The 26,289-nt window shown below is 35.3% G+C and overlaps 2 protein-coding genes across 4 annotated transcripts in view; both read left to right on the top strand.

Moving 5' to 3' along the window:
• LOC147838743 (uncharacterized) overlaps positions 1-13,369 on the top strand; it is a 20,463-nt gene extending 7,094 nt beyond the window's left edge. Inside the window, exons 1-5 of one of the 3 annotated variants that reach the window (XM_087300669.1) lie at positions 6,452-6,633; positions 8,795-9,124; positions 9,238-9,282; positions 10,613-10,729; positions 12,985-13,369. In XM_087300669.1, coding sequence (XP_087156795.1) covers positions 6,585-6,633; positions 8,795-9,124; positions 9,238-9,282; positions 10,613-10,729; positions 12,985-13,223 — 780 coding nt within the window. In that variant the 5' untranslated portion in view covers positions 6,452-6,584 and the 3' untranslated portion in view covers positions 13,224-13,369. Of the gene's footprint in view, positions 1-6,451; positions 6,634-8,794; positions 9,125-9,237; positions 9,283-10,612; positions 10,730-12,984 lie in introns of those variants that run through there. The other 2 variants (XM_087300668.1, XM_087300667.1) reach the window with 2 other exon arrangements.
• On the top strand, positions 13,337-26,289 carry LOC103909421 (Immunoglobulin domain-containing protein). The gene is made up of 5 exons (XM_087300673.1): positions 13,337-13,706; positions 17,390-17,722; positions 17,840-17,989; positions 22,592-22,695; positions 25,978-26,289. Exons 1-5 carry the CDS (start codon positions 13,649-13,651, stop codon positions 26,032-26,034), a joined length of 702 nt encoding a protein of 233 aa, XP_087156799.1. The 5' UTR covers positions 13,337-13,648; the 3' UTR covers positions 26,035-26,289.

Below are 26,289 nucleotides of genomic sequence, written 5' to 3'. Positions count from 1 at the left end.
TGAACGCAAATGGGTTTTTATCATAAGAACCGGTAAATGCATCGTTATCGGTCATCCCCAAGACAATTGATTTCGGTAAAGTCCCCAAAAATAGATTTTCCTGATTTGAAACTCGTGCTCCTTCTGGTATGGAGAAATTTTTCAGACATACCCTGTCAATCGGGTACTTTGCGTTGGTGGATAGCAAAGCCTGAGCATGGGCCAGTCGAACGTTCGGTGCGACTGATACTTTCTTGACAAATAGCGATGCAGACACAATTTTTAATTTATATGCTACGTCATCACTCCTCATCAGACAGAACTCGTCTTTACCTCTGATCATACGAATTTTTATATCGACGCCATTGAGCATTAATTTTTCTTGAAAGAAAATATCGCTGTGAATAGGCCCCATCAGATCAACAATCTTACTCCTGCTTGTGTATGTTGACCTTTTCAGTAGACCCTGATTATTGCCTAAGGGGTCTTTGACATCCATATGACCAGCCGTGTCTTTGAAGAAGAGACCGGCGCTGAATGTTGATTCCAACGTGTCTTTGTCGTAGTTGATGAGACTCTCGATGATACATCGGTACGGGTGGGTGCTTGAGCTTTGAGAGATTAGTCGATCTCCGAGACTCACGTCGACTTGTGAGAAAATGGTGGCGGCGGGGTAATTGATTAAACCGACTTTTGCAGGATCTGCTATTTCACCACCATTAGGCTTTGTGATTTTAAGTCTCAGATGCAACAATGTGTTATTTAGATCGATGTATTCCTCACCGGAGCCTGCTATAAAAAACTCCAAAGGTGACGAATCCGAGATGGCTGATAGAGGAGGTACCTCAACATACGTATTTTTTTCTATAGCCGTCTGTGTTAAAGGTACTGTAAATAAGTCAAGCTCTGACTTAATACACTCTCCGGACATACGATGGAGTAGAGCCATGTTAGAAAATGGTGTTTATGTTTCTCTTAGCGAAGGTATTCCGTCTTACAGTCTTCTTACGCTTCCTGCGTGTGAGTGAAGTTTTCTTGACAGTGGGCTTTTTCTTTATAGCACGACCACGCCTCCTGACCCCTGGTGGTTTAGACATTCTCTTACGGGCCATGACCATAAGACCTGAACCGTCTTGTTGTCTCTCGTCACGATTTCTTGAAAGCACGTTTGAAATTACGTCCGATGCTATGTTTTTTGCAGCCGATTTCAAGTGAGGCTTGGCGATGTTGAACCCTTTTTTTATCAATGGTACAGCCATTCTAAACAGACCTCTAAATAACCCTCCCAGACCTGATCCGTACATGACACCACCGCCTGCATAGCCCGGGAGGCCTCCCCCAGCTTGATTTTGGTAGTAGTTGACATAATCGCTGATTTCACCTTGATGTGTATTGTAATAAGGCATTTTTAAAGAGACGTCTGTTTCACCGGTCTAAAATGTAGCTTCACAATAACTTTACCGTACGCAAATCTTACCTCTCGGTTTTGATCGTCTTTTATTTCTACGTTTATGTCCGTGATGATCGATTTGTTGACCGATGCGTAATGCGGTTTGTCGTATCTGACACTGACGATATCGTTGTTTTCACCGGTTATATGTACGCATCTTAAAAGTGGTACATATGAATCACCGACTGATTGGTAGTCGATGATATCGGTGTAGACATATAATGTGTAGAATCCACCTTTGATGTCGGCTTGATGAGGTGCATATGTGCTGACGGTCCTGGTAAAATCAGCTTTTTCATGGTAGGCCGTTTGACCTAGTCCCTCTTCAGGTCTCACTCCTAATATAGCTCCTAGTTTCTCATAGAAACCTATAAAAATGTTAGGTTTTGCAACCAGATTAATTTTATTTTTTAATTCATCGTAAAACAATATCCCTGATGGTTTGATTGCATCGTTTATCATTTTGATCACAGCCGGTATATCCTTATAGTATCCTCCGGGTATTTGATATCGCCTGGAAACATAGAAACCATGTAGATCTGATTGTACATTTGCTACTAGTTTTTTTTTCTTCTCTTCATTATCATGGTCAGGGTACATGTTTAGGTTGAAGATACCATCATCGTCTGTAATATTATACCAACTTCTAGGATATTCAATTTCAGCGAGCGCTACTTCCCATTCCCCTTTCAGGTGTATAGTTTTAGACAAATTAGTCTTATAACTAGATATACGATTTTCTGGATAAACGGATAAAGAAGCGTTACACGGGAGCGTAACGTAGAACCCGTTGTTGTCCATAGCTTGATTTGTATAATAATAAATAGCCATGAAAGGAAATGTGAAATTTAAGGTTTTTGCAAGTCTACCAGGGTTTTTTTGTCGATATAGCTATTAAATTTCGATGGCCATCCTAACCATTTCACTAAAACAAGTGTAGACCTCCCTTGCTTTTTCTCGCCTAAAATCTTTTCCACTTTGAACGATTTGTTTTTATTTACAAATATTTTCTGTATCTCTTGCTCATAAAAAACTCCATCGATAACATCTCCGTCATAATCTTTGAGCTTGTAGACGGGTGGTTGGCGTGGAATACATTCAGAAACGGTAAAAAATTCTTCGGTATAGTTTTGTTCGTAACCTTTGGCAAAGGGGCCTCTCACTTTAGAAATCCTAACCACGTCACCGACTTTAAATTTGAACACTGGTTTCTGAATCTTTATGTTACCGTAAGAGTTTTGAAACACCGTAGCTTCATTTTCTTTACAGACGTCAATGGGTCTCATCTTAATAGTCTTGTGATAACTGTTGTTGTATCCTGTCATAAGGTCTTGTAAGACATCGATGTAACGCCGTGAATTAGTGGCCGTTAGAAATCGCCACATTCTACTTTTTAATGTTCTATTAAATCGCTCCACAACGCTTGCCTTTAAATCAGTAGCCGTAGCAAAATGATTAATATCATATTTTTTCATAAGATCTTGAAAATGTTTGTTGAAAAATTCCTTTCCCTGATCAGTCTGTAATTTCCGTGGGACACGACCCTCTTCGAGTATAGACTCGAACGCTTTAGTAACTTCGACTCCACTCTTATTCTTCAACACCCGACTCCATGCATACTTGCTGAATACATCGATACAAGTTAGCATAAATTTATTACCGTCGTTTTCCGTAGAATAGGCCGTCATATCAACGAGATCGGCTTGAAATTGGGTATCCATACCATATACCACAACTCTATTTCGTTTGTATTTTATGGGTGCTGTTTTATGTAAAGTGTAAGCGTCTTCCCCGGCCAACCATCCCGATACCTGTTTATCGCTTAGACGGACTCCTGTTTCCTTAAACACAGCATCTTTTAAACGTTTTTTACCACCTAAAGCACCGGGGCTTGATGGGTCGTAATAAACTTTCTTCATTATATCAGACATGGTCCTGTTTCGATGGTTGTCAAAGAATAATGCAAAACATTGTTTGTACGAATCTTTTTTTATTTAAAGCGAGGAAACATTCATGCCATCAATCAGAAAATGGTTACATACGGTCAAGGTAAGAAAGAAATTGGACACACGATGACATGTTTTTATCTAAAATGTAAGTGACCATAGATTCAACAATTTCAGATATATCATCATCATCATTTTTTGCAATCAACGAAATGCATACATCTGTTACATAGGTAGACATACAGAGAACATCACCGACTCCAAACTGATCAGATACTTCAGACATAGCATCTAAAACTCTTTTAATCATAATAGAACATGGTTCGTTAGCATTAATACAAACATCAATCATATTGTCCCATGAGTTATTCATACTTCTAATAACATTCATTTCTTTTTTAAAATTCATCACACGTTTGGATTGTGATAAACGATCATCATTCGTGGAATCATTAATGACTTTACATAAAAGGCCATTTAACTGATTTTTATAGTACTCTAATAAAAAGTTTTCAAGTATCTTGCTAGGTTTACATGTGTTCCCCATTGTGGTGTTTTCAGCTGGTTTGAGGTCTAGCCACTGCGGTGCCAGAAATCGACAGCGTCACTGACGATTTTCTCACAGGAGTCGTCCAGAATCTTGGTTCTGATGTCTTCCAGTCTTGCAACGATGAATGGTTCGCTCCTCAATTCGTGTAGAATACCCAGGGCTGTTCCGTGGATCGTCTGAGGTTGTGACTTTAAGCCAACACGCAGCATAGCCTGTGACACAGCAGTGTGAAACTCAGGTTTGATCAGTTTATTGACGAGTGTTGCAAAGTGAGAGTCGAAGTAGAATGCTGAGGGTTCAAACAGACAGGAGTGTTGCAGCTGGCTGGGGTGGTCGATAGCACAACCCTCACATTCCTTTTTCAGCTGAGCGTTGATGATGTGTTGCATGAGCACAGCGATCAGCGCTTTTATGATCTTGAAACCGGAACTGCAGAAACATCCATCTGTGACGTCAAACTTTGTATCGTCATCTTTTTTGTACTTGTTGGTCAGGTATGTCAGGTTACGGTATCCTAGTTCGGTGCAAAATTTATCCAACCAGTTTTTTTCATCGTTGTCCGGTTCAGAAGATTTGAATAGCTCAAAGCATGGTAAGTCGCGATCTAATGCAGAAGTTCCGAATTTCGGAAAGCATGGCAAAGCGTTTTCATCAGGAGGAATTGCTTTGATATCCTCAGGCTTGAAGATACCAAATTCTGAAGAGAGTTGTTGAGACATGTTGTAGTACTGTGGTGAACAGTTGTTGATTATGGGTTTTTATGTTCGTAGTAGATGGGCGGAGACAGTTGGGAGTGTTCCCTCCCTCGTCGCACAGACCTCTGGGGGTGAAACAGCTGAACTTTAATATCCTTGTATCGATCATTCATGTCACACCATTTGAACAATTGGTTTATGGTGGCAAAAATTTCAGACAGCTTGTTGACGTCTTGCCAGAGGATGGGGAGCAACATTTCATATCGCTCGTTATGCTCATCAGCATGTATTATACCAGAACGCTCACGAAGCTTTGTCTTATCATCGCACAAGAATATGAAAATACAGTCTTTAGGATTCTTTTCACAGTTGTTTCCAACCACTCGAAATCGATTGTTCGGTTTTTCAGAATCCCACTCGGCGATAAACAACGGCTCCTGTTTAGAATTCTGGATATCCGGCCAGACATGATTGTAGAATAAGAACCAGTCTTTAACTGGTAAGATCAGACAGGGGTCATCCAGACTGTGTGGCTCTCCAGATTCCGTTGTGTACAAGGTAACAACCCGCTGTTTTTTGTCAAATAGGTAATGACAAATGCGTTCGCTAGGCATAGCAAACTCTTTTTTCATGTAACGTTTATTCTCATGAAGAAAATTTGTTAGCTTCAGGTTGGTGATCCTTTTTCTAGGAGCCATCGTCAGCCTTCTCAGCATATGGTCTTCCCAATTTTCCTCCATAGCGATAGGATTACCGTTTAAGTCTGTATTGAGATCGTCGGTCCAAATCTGACCCGGTGTGCTAGTGTTTACTTGAAAGGCAGCCATGACTTTGACATAACACTCAAACTATTTCTTCCTCTATATATACATATACACATGTATGTTGATACCATCTGTAGTGACACACCCGAACTCTATCAGTTATATGTTGCGTCAATACTTTCTTATCAATATTTAACATTAGTTCAAATAACAACTTATCATTCTATCAGCCTGATGTATCTGCCAGGGCGTTGTCTAACGGTCAACATTTTTTCCTTATCACCTAACAAAATATAGTATTTAGTGGGAGACACCCAACATATACAATCAGATATACATATTCTACAGTTGATACAAATCTATCTTTTACAAACAGTTGATGGGTGTTGTCTAACGTTTTCCTTATCACATACAGTCAGTATGTTCATACCACCATGGAGACAACATCATATGGGTAAGTGATGCATTTAGTATAATTTATTAAATATATTATAATATAATAATTAAATAATGAATTTAATAACAGTAATTTAATTACCGTTATTATTATAATATTAATTTTATTTCAGATTGATTAGAATTTAATTACCAATATTTTCATTACCTGGAAATAACCTATTATTTTATATTAAAACGATAAAAATCTAATTACCGGAATTATTATTTTATTTCAGTCTGATAAGAATCTAATTACCGGAATTATTATTTTATATTAAACCGATAAGAATCTAATTACCGGAATTATTATTTTATATAAAAACGATAAGAATCTAATTACCGGAACTATAAAGTTTATATAAAAGGGGCGGGGCTTAGACCGGAAGTCCCGCCTTAGGGGCGGGGCTACAATCCATCAAACTTTTTGACAGGTGGTACCCTATAAATCTCTCTGCTGTTCAACTCTCCACCTCACAAACATACTGAATAATGATACAGGTCATTATGTTTGTGAGGTGACTCAAGATATACCAGTCCAGGTAAAGAAGAACGGCACTGGAACACAGTTATTTGTTGCTGTTAGTGAACTAGATGCAACTATGACTGGTATGATTCTTCTGATTTCTAGAATATGTTAATGCAAACTCCAGTCCCAAAAGTCATACCATCTGTTTATCATCTATTCAATAATCTAATTCTTCAGATGAAGTTTCTCATCTGCCTGAAACAACTGAGGCTTCAGACACAACATTAGATCCCAACATGTCTTTAGCTCTAGTCAGCACAATCATCATGTCCACCATCTGCTCAGGTAATTTTTATTTTATATTTTTAGATACATAACAATGTGAATATGCTGCAAGTACTGTATTTACAAATACTGTAAGAGTAATAACCCCTTTCTTGATTTGTCACACTTAAGTGTAATCAAACAAATGTTTAAATGACACAAATACAAATGCAGTTTTAATTGATGACTGCAGTGTCACTTTATTTTAATGGTCATTTTATTACAATTTGTTGTTTATACATTACATTGCAGCTACACACACACACAAAAATGTTTGCTGTTCATTCAAACTACTCATCTACAATAAACAAACAACACAATTTTTGTGTTTTCATAAGAATCCAGGGTCCAACTTTATATTAAGTGCCCTTAACTAATATGGACTTACATACAAAAATAAATACAATGTACTTACTGTGTTTATAATGTATTTGAGAATACTTGTGGTGCCTTTAGGTTGGGATAGAGGTTGGGTTATGGACAGGTTTGGTGGTATGGGTAGGTTTAAGGGTGGGTTAAGGTATAAGGAATGGTCAATAATGTATTTACAAATGTAATTAGAAAAGTTAATTACAGATGTAATTACATGTATTTAATCAAGCATAAGTACACAGTAAATACATGTTTTTACACAATAAGCACATTGTAACAAACTATTAAATCCTGTGTAAGTACATATTAGTTAAGGCCACTTATTATAAAGTGGGACCGAATCCAACAATTGTTTTATGTTCAATTTACTTAAGTTTGTGAAAACTGTTAAAAGTTAATGTAATTCCTATGTTATCGCTACACAAAAAGATTGCATGTAACCCAGCCTTTTTAAAAATGTAATTCTCATTAGAGTATAAATAGACTATACGGTCAGGGTAATGAGAATTAGTTGGCATACTTGCAGTGTAACTAAGGGGTAGTTTACACATGGTCACTTCTGCGTTTTCACTTATTCTGATTTGTGAAAACATTTCCCCTTACATTTGCGCAAGTAAATGTGTCTACATTAAATGGAGATAGGTCTGGTCTTCATTTGTCCGAGTACTGACAAAACAGGTTAAATGAAACATCTATTTTTGTTAAATAGATACACGCGCAAAATCATTCAAAACTGTAACATAGCACTTCAAAATGTTTTCACAACTCTGTACATGTACTTTCAAACTTCAAATCTTGATCACAATACTTCAATTATTGTTGTTTTTTTGTATTTAAAAACACATTTTTTTTTCTTTTTAGTCTTTCATCCATTAGTCAATTAATGTTTCTCTAAAGCAGTGGATCCCAACCTTTTTTTGCCTGGGACCCCCTTTTCCCCCAGAAAATATTGTAAGGCCCCCTTAAAATTATTATAATTATAATGTTATTTTTGCTCATATAAGTTTGCAGTAAGGATGACAAAAAATGTTGTTTTCAAACAAATAGTATGTTTATTACTATATGTTTATGCACAAATAATAGCCTAATGTAAAATAAAAAAGCAAAACATCAATAGGCCATTTGTAACTGAAAAGCATAAGCTTTTGGCCTTTAAATTGGCTCTATAGTTGCCAACTAGTTGCCAATTTTTTTAAGTTTCTTGTCAGTAGCTGTGATGTCCCTCATCTCATTTTGGGTGTGTGTCAATTCTTTTGCCTTGTGCTCAAAAAATGCCTGGGCATGGTCGTGTCGCTGTATTGGGGATGAGTCATCTGCAAATTAATTTGGACGTCCTCATGCATTCGTTAGCAAGAACTTTGGCTGTGGCTGGGTCAGGGACTCTTTGCTTCGAGAAAATAGAATAAATTCTAGTTCTGATAACTATCTTGGTATTTCCTGCATTTTGTGTATCCAGTATTGCTAGCGCTGCGACCCAAGATGTTTGGAGCTTCCTCACCTGGTTCCAGTATGCTTGGGTCAATAGCATTAGTTTTTTTTTTTTTTTTTTGTGTAGGACAGATTGCAAATTTGTCAATTTTTTTTGATCAGCCAGGGGATAAAATAAATTAAGGCAAAATGTTTGTTTGCCTAAATGTCAATTTAAAAAAAATTACGTGACCCCCCAGAGAGCTCGCTGAGGCCCCCTTGTGGGTTGGGACCCCCCTGTTGGAAACCACTGCTCTAGAGGATCCAACAATCACTTTGTATAAAAGCATCTGCCAAGTGGATACATCAGTACATCATCATTATTTTTCATTTTTTCTTGCAGGTTCAAGTGGGTTGTGTGTGATTCAGAGTCCATCCAACATCACTGTGAATGAAGGAGAATCTGCTCAAATCAGCTGCTGCTGGAGTACATCCACATACAGTGTTAAAGTCGTTTGGTACATCAATGAGACAAAACTTTCAGATCCAAAGCAAAAACTCCAAGAGCGTCAAAACTTGAACTGTTCAATTCTCAACCTCACAAATATTCTGAATAATGCTGCAGGTCATTATGTTTGTGAAGTAACTCAAGATATACCAGTCCTGGAAAAGAAGAACGGCACTGGAACAAATGTATCCATCAGCATTAGTGAACTAGAAACTACTACAAATGGTAAGAACATAACATCATGAAACTGAAGATGAACTTGCAATCAATACAAGCAATATGTTGGTCAAGGGATGTAATATCAGATCTAAAAAAGAAAGTTCATTCCTTTTTTGCAGACAATATTCATGAGGTTTCCAAAACACCAATAGTCAGAGGAAACAGTAAGTGTTTAAAGCATGCCATTGAAAACTACTCTTTTTGTGATATTTTTGTAAATAATTTTGTTTCAGGTATTGATTTATGGATTATGTAAGTGATTTAAGGTTGAATTCAGGGTTTCTATGATGGTTTCCTGTTAATCTTTGACTATTAAAACAGAAAATTATTAATTAATAAGATTTTTAATGACAATAAAATAGCAAGCAAATTTTTGAGTGTCAGAATTAAATGTGATTCTTTTTTTAAATGATTATTTCTTAGTGAAAAAATGCTACTGGATTTTCCAAATCGAAATTCAGAAAATGAGAAGCATGGACGTATACAGTACATATTCATTCATTCATTCATTCATTCATTCATTCATTTTTTTCAGCTTAGTTTCTTATTTATCAGGGGTTGCCACAGCGCAATGAACCGCTAACTATTCCGGCATATGTTTTACACAGCGAATGCCCTTCCAGCCACTACTGAGTTCTGGGAAACACACTCATTCCCACACACAAATACACTATGGCCATATAGTGCATGTGTTTAGACTGTGGAGGAAACCGGAGCACCTGGAGAAAACCCATGCCAACACGGGTAGAACATGCAGACTCCAGACAGAAATGCCAACTGACCCAGTCGGGATTCAAACCAGTGACCTTTTTGCTGTGAGGCTACAGTGATAACCACTGAGCCACCATGCCATGCAAAGTATACATATATTTAGGGAAAATAAATATTGAACACGTCATGATTTTTCTGGTAAATATATTTCTAAAAGAGCTGTTGACTTGAAGTTGACTCTGATTTTGGTAAAAATCCTATTAATTCAAACATACAAGTAAATCAAATCAGATTTCAGCTTCTGTCTGGTCTTTTCACCTTTTTACATCATCCTTTCTTCATGTTTATCTGAATTCTGGATCACACTTTATTTTTATAGTCCAACTGTTGAATTAAAGTTACATTGCATCTACAGTAATTGCCAACTAATTCTCATTAGATTATAAGTAGACTGTTAGGTTTGGGTAAAAAATTTAAGTCAACAGCATCTGTAAAAGAAAAAAAGGTGAATTATTTGACCTGCTTTTGATTAAATATGCTAAGTATGTTAAAATAGCAAGCTATTTATTAGGGTTTAATTAGTAAACATTGTTAAATATATATAAACACAAGTCAACATTTGAAGTGGGTCATCGACTTTAATCTAAGGGCTACTATATATTTATTTGTTTATGATTTTGTGAAGCACTTTGATCAACAACGGTTGTTTTAAAATGTGCTAAATAAGTGCAAATTGAAATTGAAATTCTCTCAAACGTAGTGGTTATCTCTTTTTTCTTACAGGTAGTTTAGGGAGTGTCGTGATGATTTACATTTTCAGAAGTCTACCCTTCATCTGTCTGCTGTCGGCCTTCTTTTACCTCAATAAAACCTGCAAACAAGTTGCACAATCAAAACCAGGTAACTCTTCAACCCCCTCACAACTTGTGTGCAATTTTAGTAGGGGAGTCCAATAATCATCATGTGCAATAATACAAGGTCACACTTTATTCTGATGGTCCAATTGTTGAAGTTACATTGCATCTACATGCCAACTAATTCTCATTAAACTATAAGTAAACTGTTAAATTGGAGTTCATTGACATGTACTTCAGTTTTGAATGAAACTTCAGTGTGGTAGTCATGTTTGTTTAGGCAAAATTTTGAGCCCAGATTGTGGTCCATCACCGGGATGGGGAGTAACATTTAAGCAAACAAATAATGTAAATAGATAAGGGACAATATAGCATGACTAACAAAATGTAATAAAGTGAGTTTTATTTACAAAAAGGTTGTGAGAAGAAGCGCTAAAACTATATAAAAAGATAAATATTTATAAATGCATATTTGTTGAGAATTCAGAGGCTGTAAATGTGACACAAAAGTTTCAACAGATGGATGGGGAGAGTTGGAGAGATGAGACACGGATGGCGTCCAAATAATAGAAATAAACAAAACAACCTATTCTAATGACCCAGTTTCTCAACCCAGGCTCATTGTGATTATGTACCTCTATATACATTTCTGTAGAGAGCCAATTAAGTCCCAGGAGCTAGGTTATTTTGCAGTTTTTGTTTTCGCAAATCCAGCAGAGGCCGCTGTGAACGCTTTTTGAGATTTCAAATTTCTCTCACGGGTGCTATTCCGGCCTGCTCTTCTCATGTTAATCCACTAGAGGCCGCTGTTGACTGATTATTTACTGACTCACCAACCGACCGATCCCCTCACCCACGTTTTCAGATTTTACCACATTCTCACCCTATTATTTATTTATTCATTCTCTTGTCATTCATTCTCTTGTTGGCTTAATCCTGTTTATTAATCCGGAGTTGCCACAGCGGAATGAACCGCCAACTTATCCAGTACGTTTTTACCGAGCGGATGCCATGCCACTGTGTCGCCCCTATTATTTACTTGTTTATTTTATTTTTTGTTTTGTTTTACCTGGTCTCTGGAACCGTTCTTCACCAGACTCAAACTCCGTCATTACGGTCAACTCCACTCTGCATCTCAAATCCTCTGACATGTGTGGTGAACCACTTGGCAAACTGACTGTCCACAAAGCCGTCCACACGGAGGTAAACGGTCAGCTTGTAGCGGGTAAAAGAAACGTCATTGTACCGCCCCGTAACATTTGTTTAAAAAATGAAATTCAACCATACGTTTCTTTAGCTACACAATTCATGATGTCCAGAAATGTATATAGGGCAACCTTTGCAGAATAAAAGAGTTTCAGAAAGTTTCTACCCTAACTATCTGAAACAAAAATACAACAATAAAAAAAAAACAATCTTCATATTTACGAAGCATTTATGACCTCACCAAGACTATAGTAAGAGTAAAACAAAATTAAAGTGGGTGGAGCTCGCCCTTAAACTAGTGTGTTTAACATACAGTTGAAGTCAGAATTTTTTAGCCCCGCTTTGATTTTCTTTGTTCATTTTTTCCCAAACAATGTTTAACAGAGAAAGGAAATTTTCACAGTATGTCTGATAATGTTTTTCCTTCAGGAGAAAGTCTTACTTGTTTTATTTCAGCTAGAATGAAAGCAGTTTTACATTTTTTAAAAACTATTTTAAGGACAAAATTATTAGCCTCTTTAAGCTATTTTTTCCCGATAGTCTACAGAACAAACCATCGATATACAATAACTTGCCTAATTACCCTAACCTGCCTAGTTAATCCAATTTACCTAGTTTAGCCTTTAAATATCACTTTAAGCTGTATAGAAGTGTCTTGAAAAATATCTAGGAAAATATTATTTACTGTCATCATGACAAAGATCAAATAAATCAGTTATTAGAAATGAGTTATTAAAACTATTAAGTTTAGAAATGTGTTAAAGAAATCTTCTCTCTGTTAAACAGAAATTGGGGAAAAAATAAACAGGGCCACTAATAATTCAGGGGGGCTAATAATTCTGACTTCAAACCTACTTGTGCACAATGCACGTCGCACAATATTCTCATCTGTCCCACTCTTCAACTTCAGATGAGTGTATAAACTGATGGTGGACAAATGCATAACAGAACCATAAAAGCAGATATGCACCAGAAATATAATACACTCACTGACTGTCTGTGCAAAAGAAATGCACAGAAAACTAATTCACATAAACATGGACATTGATATTTCTGCTTTTTCATTTTTGGATGACATTTTCCCTTAATGTAAAGCAGATGAGGATGCTGTAAAGTCAGGAGAAGGACAGAATGAAGACCTGGAGGTTGGAGAAACACAGATGAGGGAAAGTGAAGAGGTAAAACAAGGCGATAAAGTTTCTGTGCAGGATGAAGAAAGCCAGAACACGGAGAAAGCTGAAGCTACTGCTGTGATAGAAGATGACAAACAGGAAAATCATGAAGTAAAAGAGACTTCTGTGGATGCTGAGCAAGTTCCAGTCAATGAACTCTGAAGAAAACATACACCTAATGTCTGCTGTTGAGAAAATAGAGTTTATGTGCTGGAAAGCATTGTTTCAGTTCTGTGAAACTGCCAGGAAGTTTTTGGTGTGCTGACCAGATCTGTGAAGTCACTTCCTGTATAAGAGCTGGTTTGCAGACTCTTATTGGTTAGCAGTGACTGTCAGCTAATTCTGAAAATGCATCGGTGATGATAATGTTTTGTGTGTGCATGGGTCTTTTTGCTGTTTGTAGTTGTGTGTGGTTATGCTCAGTGTGTCCGGGGCGGTTCCACTGTGAGAGCAGTGTTGTGGTTTAGTGACAAAATTAGTGCCGTGGGGGTGAAAATCAGAAAGTACGAGTGTGTGTGTGTGTGTGTGTCTGTCAGCTTGAGATGTGGGAGTAGAGCACTGTTCAGATTCACAGCAGCCGCTCAGAAATGAAGTTTTCCTCCAGACTCCTGTTCGGGCTCCTCATGCCATGTCTTTATTCCAGAGGTAAGAAACACTTTCATGACTGGAAAACGCCTATGGAGGACACTGTTCAGTATTAGTATAACATAAAATAACTCAGAAATAACTTCCTGCACTCAGAAGATGACATTTATGATGCATTTTGGATTTTTTTATTTTTGGATTTTGTATTTTTTGCAATAAAAGACTTAAGAATTGGCCATGAAAAGTATAATAGTCTAACTTGTCATTTAAAAATAAATATCTGTCATGTTACCAATCTGCAGAATTGTGCTCTGAATTATGAAACTTTCTTCTGCTTTGCTAAAATAATCCTACATTGTAAAACCCAAAAAGTTGAGGTAACTCAAACCATTTGAAGAAACCGATTACAACAAACCATTTAAGTTCAAAAACTAATCCTGATAAGTGCTGTGAACTTAATCCATTGGAGTAAACAAAGCAATTTGAGCACAGTAGAACCCAATAAATGAAGAGAACTCAAACCAACTGAGTACTGTAAAACCCGACGAGTTAAGGCAACTCAAACCGTTTGAGGAAATCGATTGCTACAAAGCATTTGAGTTAAAAAACTAATCTATGATTACTGTGAACTTACTCCATTTCAGTTGAAGTAATGAGGTATTTAATTAACTCATTACCTTCAACACTGAGTTCAAAACTCTTTTCAAATGAGTAGAATTAACTTTCAGTAAATTTTAAGTTAACTACACTCATTTCATTTGATAAAGTTGACTGTTAGGATTTACAGTGTATAAACTACCACTACATGCTACTTGTCAATATATATATTTTTTTTACTGTCAACTCCCTGACAGGATGAACAGTGTTTAACCAGTATTGTAGTGCAGATGTTTATGGCATTGGTATGCTGTAATGATTTTAATACATTCATTTTGTCCTTTTATAATTAGAGCAAATGTGTGTTTATGTTTTTTTTTTTTTATTTATGTTTTTAACCCAACATTGGTTCAAATATATACAAACCCAACCATTGGGTTAAAAAGTATCATTCAAATTTAATTTCAACAATAAATCTAATGTTAGTTTAGTCCACATTTGACAACTATGTTGGATAAATACAAACGTTTTTGTGTAATAATAATAAATATTTTTTACACTTGATTTTTACTTTTTTTATTAAAAGGAAATTCCTTGAAGCTACTCTCTAAAACAGTGCTGGTTTATTGGGTCAGATTTGGACAAACCAACTTTTTGTGGTAAAAAGTATGTTATAAATTTAATAATTGAAAAAACTCAATATTGTGTTTATTCATATTTGATTTCATTTTTCTTCTGTATTTGTGTTTATGTTTTTGTGTATGTATTTTAGATGCCCGGATTTCCTTCAGTATATTTTTACTCAGAAACTGTGAATTTTACCAAAAATTAAAAAGAATCAAACTGGAATTAACCACAATGAATTAAAAATTTAAATGATACAAAATAACAGGTAGCATGTACTTATACTAATAATGTTAGTCAGTGGAAGATTTCTACATTTACTACTTAGTGAAAAAAAAGAGGTCGCTCAGTAACATTAGTAGACATTATTAGCACAAGCGGTCTATGTTAAAATATTTTAATTGATATTTGGATCTTAAAATTAAGATTTCTGTCAATGTTACTGTTGTATAAGACTTTGTGGTCTTTTATTTTGTTATTGCATGCTATTTCTGACATTTTTATCCCCAACAATGTGGTTTTATGTTCATGGTTTCACACCATTATGATGCACATTTTGTTTTTAATAAGCAATGCATTTTTCCTTAAAGAGTAGCCTTCAAAATCTATTTGGCAAAATGATAATAATAATTCTCTATAACATAATATATGAAAGGCATTACATCTATGGTTTTTAAATAAAAAAAAATGCTGGGTTGTTTTGACTCAGTGTTGGTTCAAATATGGACAAATTCAACAACTGGATTGAAAAATATAATTTAAATATGAATGACGAAAAATTAGCCAATGTTGGTTTAGTCTAAATTTGACCCAATACAATCCAGTGTAATTAAAGTGTAAAAAATACAATTAAACTTTTTTTTATGAAGATTTCCTTGAATATACTCTCTAAAAAATGCTGGGTTGTATCAACCTAACATTGGGCCATATATTGACAAACCTAACCATTTGTTTAAAAGTATATCTTAAATTTAATAATAATAATAAAAACGAATTAACCCAAGGTGTAGGTGTAGGTCAACATTTGACCCAATGTCATGTCAATACAACCCACCATTTTTTAGCCAGCAATGATGGTGGAAAATCACCAGATTTTTACACATGATGACCCTTGGGTTTGGCTAAATGTAAACCAATACAACCCAGCATTTTTACAGTGTAATAATGATAAAAAAAAGTAAACTATCTTTTATTCAATTTTCTTACTGTAATGGGAAAATAATCCTGACAACTACTCTCTAAGAAATGCTGGATTGTCTTTATTCAACATCGGGTCAAAATGGACAAACCCAACCATTTGTTTAAAAGTATATTTTAAATTTAATTGAAAAATCTAAACAAAACAGTGTAAGTTCACATTTGATCCAATGTCAGATTAATACAACCAAATATTTTTAGAGTGCAATAATGAAGGGAAACCCCACCGTTTTTACACAGCATTTGAACTATTTTTTAATTAATTTTCTCAGTGTAATGGAAAATTCCTTATAGCTACTATCTAAGAAATGCTGGGTTGTCTTAACCCAACATTGGGTCAAAAATTGACAAACCTAACCATTGAGTTAAAAGTCAAAATATTTAAATTTAATAGAAAATAAAATTACGATGTTAGTCCACATTTGACCTAATATCAGGTTACTACAATCTGGCATTTTTTTTATAATGTAATAACAACTTTTTTGACATGATTTTCTTTTTATTACTGTAATGGAGAAAAATCCTGGAAGCTGCTCTCCAAAAAATTATGGGTTGTTATAACCCAAGGTTGGTTCAAATATGTACAGACCCAAATGTTGGTTTGAAAAGTGTAATATAAATTTAAATGAAAAAATAACCCATTTTTCAGTTTGTCTATTTTTGAAATTTGTGTTAATTAAATATGTGTTATGAAATTCCAGCATTTTAGCGTGTACACACTTAAGTTCATTCCTGAAAACACATTTATCATTTTATTTATGTGTTGAACAAATCTGAGATTTTTTTTCCTTCAAGCACAACAACAGCACACTGTCATGCAAACATTTGCAAACACTTTCTGACTGCTGTATGATACAAATGCATTAAAAAGTAGTAAAAAATTAAACAGTATCAATTAAATTGTTTTTAATTGCCCCAATGTTGGGTTAATCCATATTTGACCCCATACTAAATTAATACAACCCAATTTATTTAACAAATAATAATAATAAAATAAATGTAACAATGAAAAAATTTTATACATGATTATAACACATTTTTATTTAATTTATTTATTGCAATAAAAATAATTATCTGATGCTACAGAATGCTGGGTTGTTAAAACCCAGCCAAGTATTAACAAACTCAACATTGGGTTAAAAAGCGTGATTAACATTTTATTAAAACATTTAACCCAACACCGGGTTTGTCCATGTTTGACATATGTTGAGTCAATACAATGCACCATTTAGACTGTAATAATGGGGATTAATAATTTTATTAATGGAGAATACTTTGAAGTTTCTACAAAATCAATGTTTATGTGTTTTTTTCTTCTCTCGCAGGTTCAAGTGAGTTGTCTGTGTATCAGAGTCCATCCAGTATCACTGTGAATGAAGGAGAATCTGCTCAAATCAGCTGCTGCTGGAATACATCCACACACAGTGTTAAAGTTGTTTGGTACATCAATGAGACAAAACTTTCAGATCCAAAGCAGAAACTCCAAGAGCATCAAAACTTGAACTGTTCAATTCTCAACCTCACAAACATACAGAAGAATGATACAGGTCATTATGTTTGTGAAGTGACTCAAGATATACCAGTCCTGGAAAAGAAGAACGGCACTGGAACAAATGTATCCATCAGCATTATTGAACTAAAAACAACTTCTAATAATGGTAATATTCTTCTGTCACAAAATCATGTTTTATACAACCTCTACAAGAAAAGACCATAAATAATTAAGTCATACATAAATTCAGTTCATCTAATTCAATCTATTCTTTCACTTGAAGATTCTGATCAGTCTCCAAATACTAAGACCACGGGCACCCAAACCTGGCTGTTAGATAACTTCCTGCCTTTATCTCTGGGCTCCGCCATCGGCCTACTGACCCTATGTTTGGCCTTCAGCATCTGCAAGATGAAGAACTGTAAAAAAACAGGTACATTTCAATACTGACAGCCCATGCATGTTTACTGCATTGTTTTTTCATTTGCAGTGCACAGTACTTCCGTTTTTTCTGCAAAACTGGTGCTCATTAAAAGGTCTGTAATAATTCTTAGGCTTATTACAATCGAATATGCTGGGATGTCATAAACAAATGTTGTGTCAAAACTGTTGGGTTAAAAGTGTAAGACAGTTGAAGTCAAAATTATTAGCCCTCTGGTGAATTTTACTATATATTGTTTAATATTTGCCGAATTATGTTTAACAAAGCACGGATTTTTTCACAGTATTTCCTATAATATTTTTTCCTCTGGAGAAAGTCTTTCTTGTTTTATTTTGACTATAATTAAAGCAGTTTTTTTTTTTTTTTAAAGCTATTTATAAGGACAATATTATTAGCCACTTTAAGCAATATATTTTCGATAGTCTACAGAACAAGTCATCATTATACAATGTCTTATCTAATTACCCTAACCTGCCTAGTTAACCTAGTTAAGCCTTTAAATGTCACTTTAAGCTGTATAGAAGTGTCTTGAAAAATATCTAATCAAATATTATTTACTGTCATCATGGCAAAGATAAAAGAAATCAGTTATTAGAAATGAGTTTTAAAAACTATTATGTTTAAAAATGTGTTGAAAAAATCTGCTCTTCGTTAAATAGAAATTGGAGGAGAAAATAAACAGGGCAGCTAATAATTCTGACTTCAACTGTATACATGAATTAAAAATTTGCCGTCCTTAAGTTTGTCAGCATTTATTAGCGTGTAAACCACTTAAGTTCATTCCTGAAAACACATTTATCTTATTATATATGGGTTGAATAAATTAGATATTTTTTCCTACTGGCACAACAACAGCACACTGTCATGCAAACATCTGCACACACTTTCTGACTAGCGTATGATGCAAGTGCATGTAATATGAAAAATTATGTAGCCTATGTCACAATGTTGCTGTGTGAGCGGGTGTTTTATGTCAAAGCCTGTCACGTTTCAACCCCTCACACAGGAAATGCAACTGGTGAGATTATTACAACCTTTAAGTTTTAGAACTTTTAAATGCATCAGTTGACATTTATTTCAAGGACTTGAACTTCTTGAAAGACTTTAACGACTTGAAAATGTTTCTAAAACATTTGGTTTTATGTAATACAAATTACAATTTATATATTTTAAAAATAAGAGTTAAAAATGACAATAAAATTACAATACATTTCTAAAATGTGTTTTTTCTTTTTAATAATATTTAAAAGAAATATTTGGTAACACTTTATTCTGATGGTCCATTTGAGTATTAGTAGACTGTCTGCTTAATATCTGCTGATACTGCTCCTTCAACAGACATTTAACTGACTGTAGGAAACTTTGCAAGTACATGCCAACTTAAACTAACCCTAACCCCAACCTAACAGTCTACCTATTATCTAATGAGAATTAGCTGGTATGTAGATGTAATGTAACTTAAATTGAACAAACAGGCCATCAAAATAAAATGTGACCGGATATTTAATATACACTGCTGAAAAAAATAAAGAAAACACTTTAACAACACAATTTAACTCCAAGAGTTGCCTTTATTTTTTACAGCAGTGTATATAATTGTATTAAGTTCGATTATGTATAATTCAAACTAGAGATGTCCCGATCAGGTTTTTTGAGTCTGAGTCATTTGATTTTGAGTATTTACAGATACCAAAGCCCAATCCGCTATAATAGATAAAAAAAGAATAAAGAAGAGCGAAGAAACAGATCCAGGATGTTACTTAATTTTTATTTAATGCACCTTATTTTAACATATAATAACTCTGTTAACAAGCAGAGCACTTCTGTGAGGTAGCTTGAACAATCAAATAATAAATAACATAAATTTTTCACTTTTGGACTTTAGTGCAACAGCAAATATATAAAAAAAAATCTAATATAAAAAAAAAACAGCTTCTCAACCTAAAATACCCGGCAGGCAAACCCAAGTTTGCATATCTCACAGTTTGCTATGACAATGTTGTCGTCATCAGCTTTATAATACCGACTGCAGACATACTCGCACTTTTTGCTTCAAGCTGCTTTCGTGTTCTACTTTGCCAGTGTTTAACCAATAGCATCTTTGCAACAAAGAGATGTCATGTCGCACACGTTGCTGTTTCTGTGTGAAGTCAAGAAATAGGTCTAACTCAGTCCCACTGCATAATGTGCTCAAAAATGAGAATATATATATATATATACACACACACACACAAATTTTTAACACATCTATAGTTATGTTATATATATTTGAGTCCTGATTGGGAGGTAATGTCTGATTCGGATCGAGTCTGAAACCAGATTTCTGATCACGTGATGGAATCTGGACATCCCTAGTTCAAACTATATTTCAATGTAATTAATATTACAATTTTACTTTTTGCTGTGATACATAATAAATTATTTTCAATTTATGGGTTGCAAATACCATTTGTCCAATCAAACAACATTAACAATGAAAAGTTCATTTGGGAGTATATGTAGTTAGTAATAATACTATATTCAGACCTGTTTTGCTGACAAAAATATGTTTATGCATTTACAAAACAATTAATTTTTCTTTTCTGCGATGTTATATTAATCATTGTTTGTTGTTGGGCTGTGGATTGGCTAAAAAAATTTCGAAAAGATTTTTTTTTTTACACATTTCTAATTATAATAGTTTGTTTTGTAGATAATCAGACAAAATATGGATTAAGAGGGCTAATAATAGTGACCTTAAAATGGTTTTAAAAACATTAAAAACTGCTTTTATTCTAGCTGAAATAAAACAAATAAGACTTTCTCTGAGGAAATACTGAGAAAAATTCCCGACTCTCATAAACATCATTTTGGAAATTCATTCATTCATTCATTCATTTTCTTTGACGGCTTAGTCCCTTTATTAATCTGCGGTCGCCACAGTGGAATTAACCGCTAACTTATCCAGCATGGATTTACACAGTGGATGCCCTTGCAGCCGCAACCCATCTCTGGGAACCATCCACACACACACACACACACACACACACTACGGACAATTTAGCCTACCCAATTCACCTGTAGCGCATGTCTTTGGACTGTAGGGGAAACCGGAGCACCCGGAGGAAACCCGCTTAAACGCAGGGAGAACATGCAAACTCCACACAGAAACGCCAACTGAGCTGAGGTTCGAACCAGCGACCTTCTTGCTGTGAGGCGACAGCACTACCTACTGCGCCACTGTGTTGCCCCCATTTGGGAAATATTTAAAAGAAAATAAATTGATAAATAAAATTCACATAATTTACATTCAAATAGGATTTTTTTTTTCATTAGAAAATATACTATAGTTCAAGTTGGCTTTTATTGTCATTTCAGCAATATACAGAGCAGTACACAGTGAAAAAAACAATGATCCTTCAGGACCAAGGTGCTTCATCAAACAACATTAATTGGCAACATAACACAGGACTTCACACTATAAAACAAAATAAATAAATAATATAAAATAATCATTACGGTAGACATGTTGTACAGAGCAGTGTCAAAAATAGCAGTTTCTATAGTTAATTGTGTGTGTGTGCATGATTGTTTGTTTGTTTGTGTGTGTGTGTGTGTGTGTGTGTGTGTGTGTGTGTGTGTGTGTGTGTGTGTGTGTGTGTGTGTGTATCAGTCCAGTTTCTCTTTATGCTTAGAAGTTTGATGACTTGTAAAAATAATTGTAAAATGTCTTGCTCTGTTTTACATCATTAGGAAAATATTTAAAAAAGAAAAAAGTTACTTCTATTTAATTTTTTAGTCATTTGACTGGAGCTTTTTTTCAGTAGTGCTTTGTTTAGCTATCGCTGGTTTTTAGTTGGTGTTAAAGTGGGCTTGTTGTTGTAGTTAGCCTGGGCATAGTTTGCATGCAAAAACTTGAACACTTCTCTATATATGCAGTTCTGCTTGTGGTTGATTTATAATGGGAACAGTGTACTTTTGTTGCTTCACATTGCTCACTTGCAGTCTAGACTTGCTGTCATGCACACTGAACCGGTCTACGTGACTTATTTGGAAGATTTTTTAGGCTATCCGTCTGGAAAGAAAGAAACTTCCAACTGTAAATATAATAAAAGTCTATTTTTGATTAATGTGCAGTGGTAATTAAGATAAATAAATGTTAATTATAAGTGAAGTTCATTTATAAACTAATTTCGAGAGCATCATAAGTTTATGATTGACCACAGCTCGTCCCACATTAGCTATCACATTATTTACTAACCAGACAAATTTAAACACATATAAAAGTCAGATTTCCTTACCTTAAACATATTCACCTTGAAAAATAATAATGTGTTCAAAAAGTAGTGAGAATACATTACCTCAAATGGATAACTATTTATATATATATGCAATTTGTATTCATTAATAAATTAAACTTTGTAAATAATCTACCCTGTTCAGCTTTCATTTTTAAAATAAATAATTAACAGAGATATCCACTCTGAAATGAAGTCAGACTTGATACAGATTACAGATTTAGTTCTGAATTGGTAGATTTACTTTCTGACCGGCTCTACAAGTCATCTGATACACTCATAGCTCTTATTCTCAAAGTGTCTGTATGTTCCTCAGAGCGAAGGGTCATTCATCAGACTCCACACAGTGAAGGAGAAGAGCATGAGCACATGGAGGAGGAAGAAGGAAGCACCGGCTCGTCCCGAGGATCCCTCCAGTGGGTGAGTAAAATCCAACATAGGTTCATGCTCAAAGATACCACCAAAACTTAAGTCTATTTAATACACTAAATATGGCTATATTAAGAAAAAATAATGCTGCAACACAGGCTTATTGGAAATATGTGCTTTAGTCTACATTTTTGGGAAACCGCCAAAACATATTTCAACATATGTTTGACTGCAGACAACAACATTTTTTTCGTTCCTTTTCACACTAATGATATTTTACAGGGGCTTTTTATGCATTTCTTTGCACAACAACAAATTAATAACACAACATAACTAAACAGTGTCTGTTATTTGTAAACTAATACCTTTGCTTCACCTATCTATCTCCACGGACCACTTTTTTTGACATGGTCAGTTTGCATGTAGTTCACTTTATGTTTTACTTGTACCGTGGATACTTGTACATATAATGGTTGGGTTTGAGTTGGGTGAGTTGGGTGAACTTTGGTTTCACAAAAAAGATAAAAGCAATGTGAAGTCAAGGTAAAACTGTGTTCGCAGTGCACTTTTCTTTTACTTTTGCTTTTGACAACACTATTGGGTTTAGTGGTATCAGTGGTTCGCTATGTGATCTGTACAACAAGCAGCCTTTTCGTGGATAATTACAAGAAGGATCTGAAACATACAATAAAAGTTACACTTACAGAAATAAAAGTCCAAAATCTTTCACTGGGGCTGTTACTTTTCAAAATGTATATTTTTGATTCTAAAAGGTGCTTAAAGATACATATTAATACTTAACAAGTACAAATGTGTACCTCACAGTACCTTAAAGGTACAAAAGTGAGCCTTAAAAGGTATATACTAATGACTAATTGTACTGTACACTGTAAGTATACCGTTTGAAAAGGTAGCATCCCAGAGGCAGATTTTGTACCTTTATTTCTAAGAGTGAATTCTAAGTGAGTGTTTCTCAACCACTTCCTGGAGAACCACCAGCATTGCATGTTTTGGATGTCTCCTTTGTCGGTCACACCCAGGTCTTTCAATCTCTGTTAACGAGCTGATGATCTGAATCAGGTGTGTTTGGTTATGGAGACATGAAAAATATGCAGAGCTGATGATCCTACAGGAACACTGCTCTAAGTATAATATATTGTTTCACAAAATTGTAGGCTGAGACACATATTTCCAGAGAGCCTGGGCTAAGATTTTGTCATGAGTTAGTGAGATCTCTCACAAACAACATTCAGTTAAACTGTGCTTGGGAAATACTTGAAAAAGAACATAACTTTAGGTCAAATATAGATACACTCAGTGTTGGGTTAATTTTTAACATTTTAATTACACTGTTTAACCAAAAGTGTGGGTATGTCCAAACAATGTTAGTTAGTTAGTTAGTTATATAGCACATTTTTTACCCAACACAATCACACAATCAACACAACGTTGCCCAAAGTGCTGAACACAATCAATACTAATTAAAATAAGTCCTACATCACATACATAACAATTAAATCATAAGGCAAACCCCTCACCATTAAGCTACGGTCACACTAGAGCAGGGGTCACCAAACTTGTTCCTGGAGGGCCGGTGTCCTGCAGATTTTAGCTCCAACCCTAATCAAACACACCTAAACAAGCTAATCAAGGTCTTACAAGGTATACTTGAAACATCCAGGCAGGTGTGTTGAGGCAAGTTGGAGCTAAACCCTGCTGGGACACCGGCCCTTCAGGACCGAGATTGGTGACCCCTGCACTAGAGTTTGAGCATTCTGTCGTACGGAGCTGTGAAAAGGGGAATTAAACAAGATGATTAGACATTAAAAAAGCAAACGATTGCTCAATGTTTAAATTTCTGTCCAGAGAGGTCATGTTTTGATCCTTGATTGGTCTCACGCAGTCAAGTGATGCGATTTCAGAGTTCCACTAAGCTTGAACTTTGCACCTAAGCAACCTGTGAAACTTGACACACTGAAACTTGACACACTACCCTGCGTTTCCGGTCTGACACATTCACGTGCGTATAAATGGAAGTCTATGGGGAGAAAAGTCAAGTGTGAACGCAGCTTTAAAAAGGCTCAAATGCTAAAGATAAACAATGCAGTTTCAGAAGTTTTTTACCTTGTCTTGTACCTTGGTACCTGTTACGGTCCCTAACTTAAATATGACTCGTGACCAAAAGACAACGTAACATAATAAACAACGGCCAAAGTGCTCCAGCTAAATTATTTATTAACATAACATAACCAGCAAAACAATCCAAATTGACAAGAGATGGGGAGCCCAACAACATAATAAAGAACAACCAAACAAACCTAAGGCAGGTTGGAGCTCCCCACTCCAAACAAATATCAAAAGGAAAGCATAAAGGAGAACACAACAATAAAGCCGTCAAAAACTGTGGTGACGTGGAGGAATGAGGGGCCGTAGAAGTCCGCTTCCGTTTGTTTTAAAGGCCTGACGCCACCAGATTAACCAATAGAAAACTGAAAAGGGAAAAAGACAAACAAGATCAATTGGAAGTAATTATTAAGGGCAGGAGTGAACGCCACACGCAACAGTACCTAAAGAATAAACTGATCAGAAGACCTTAGTGACCTACCAAGATTATATACATGTAGGAGGTCTGATAAGTAAGGTGGTGCCAGATCATTTTAAGATTTAAAAATGAATAGTTTAAAATCAATCCATGACCAAACAGGCAGCCAGCCCAGAGAAGAAAGAACTTGGGATATGTGCTCATACTTGTGAGTCCCTGTCAGACAAAACCCCCCCATAATTTTTAGAGTACATTATAGAAATAATTCAGTGTTTTGAGAACATTGAAAGACCAACTTGATGTCATTCGTGGTGCTTCATGTAAGTGGGCAGAGCTAAAGATCTGATTACACTTGCTGGTAAAGTCCTTTTTCTGTATGAATCCCACAACTGAACACGATTGTTAAAATAAGTTGATTTAATATGAGCAGATGGGCTGAGCAAAAGCATATACAATTAATTAACAACCTCAGAGCTCACAACTTTCAAGGTTTATCTTTTATTGTTAAAAATCTACTTCCCTATGGAGAAAATTAATAAACCTCCAGAACCCATGTGTAGCACTTTATGAGAACAAATGATTTTGCCTCCAACATCACTGCTTTATGTCATAATATTCAGTCTCTGGGCAACAGAGCAACATCTGCAGTCCTACGGCGGGTTCTCAGGGAGCACGAGACCTCACTGTTGATCATATATTACATCTCTTTCAATTCGGCAGGATTTCAATTAAATGATTCCATTATTCCATCCATATTCTAACTGACTAATTCATATTCTGTTTCTTTACAGTATCAAGTGCCTGTTTACTGGTCTTACTTTGATCTACGGAGGGGTGAGGAACAATGACAACAAAAATGAAAGATGAACTCGATGTTCTGCTCACTGGATCGTATTGCGCATTTTTATTTCTGTCCCCCTCTGTCTTGCTTTCATGAGAGTGCCTTTGTAAATAGCAGAAGCTGTTTTAGTTGCAGCATTGAAGCTATCGATTGTGGTATCAGATGCTAATCTCTCTGTTTATAGCAGCTACATTGATTGTTTTGTTCTTATTTTCATTTTGTGTTGTTTTTATTGAATTAAACTGCAGATTTTTCAAGCCGA

Source organism: Danio rerio, chromosome 21 (genome assembly GCF_052040795.2).
Source record: "Danio rerio strain M-AB ecotype USA chromosome 21, GRCz13ab, whole genome shotgun sequence".
Taxonomy (NCBI): Eukaryota; Metazoa; Chordata; class Actinopteri; order Cypriniformes; family Danionidae; genus Danio; species Danio rerio.
Note: the sequence above shows the minus strand (reverse complement) of the source record. Positions and strands in the feature narration are given on the sequence as shown.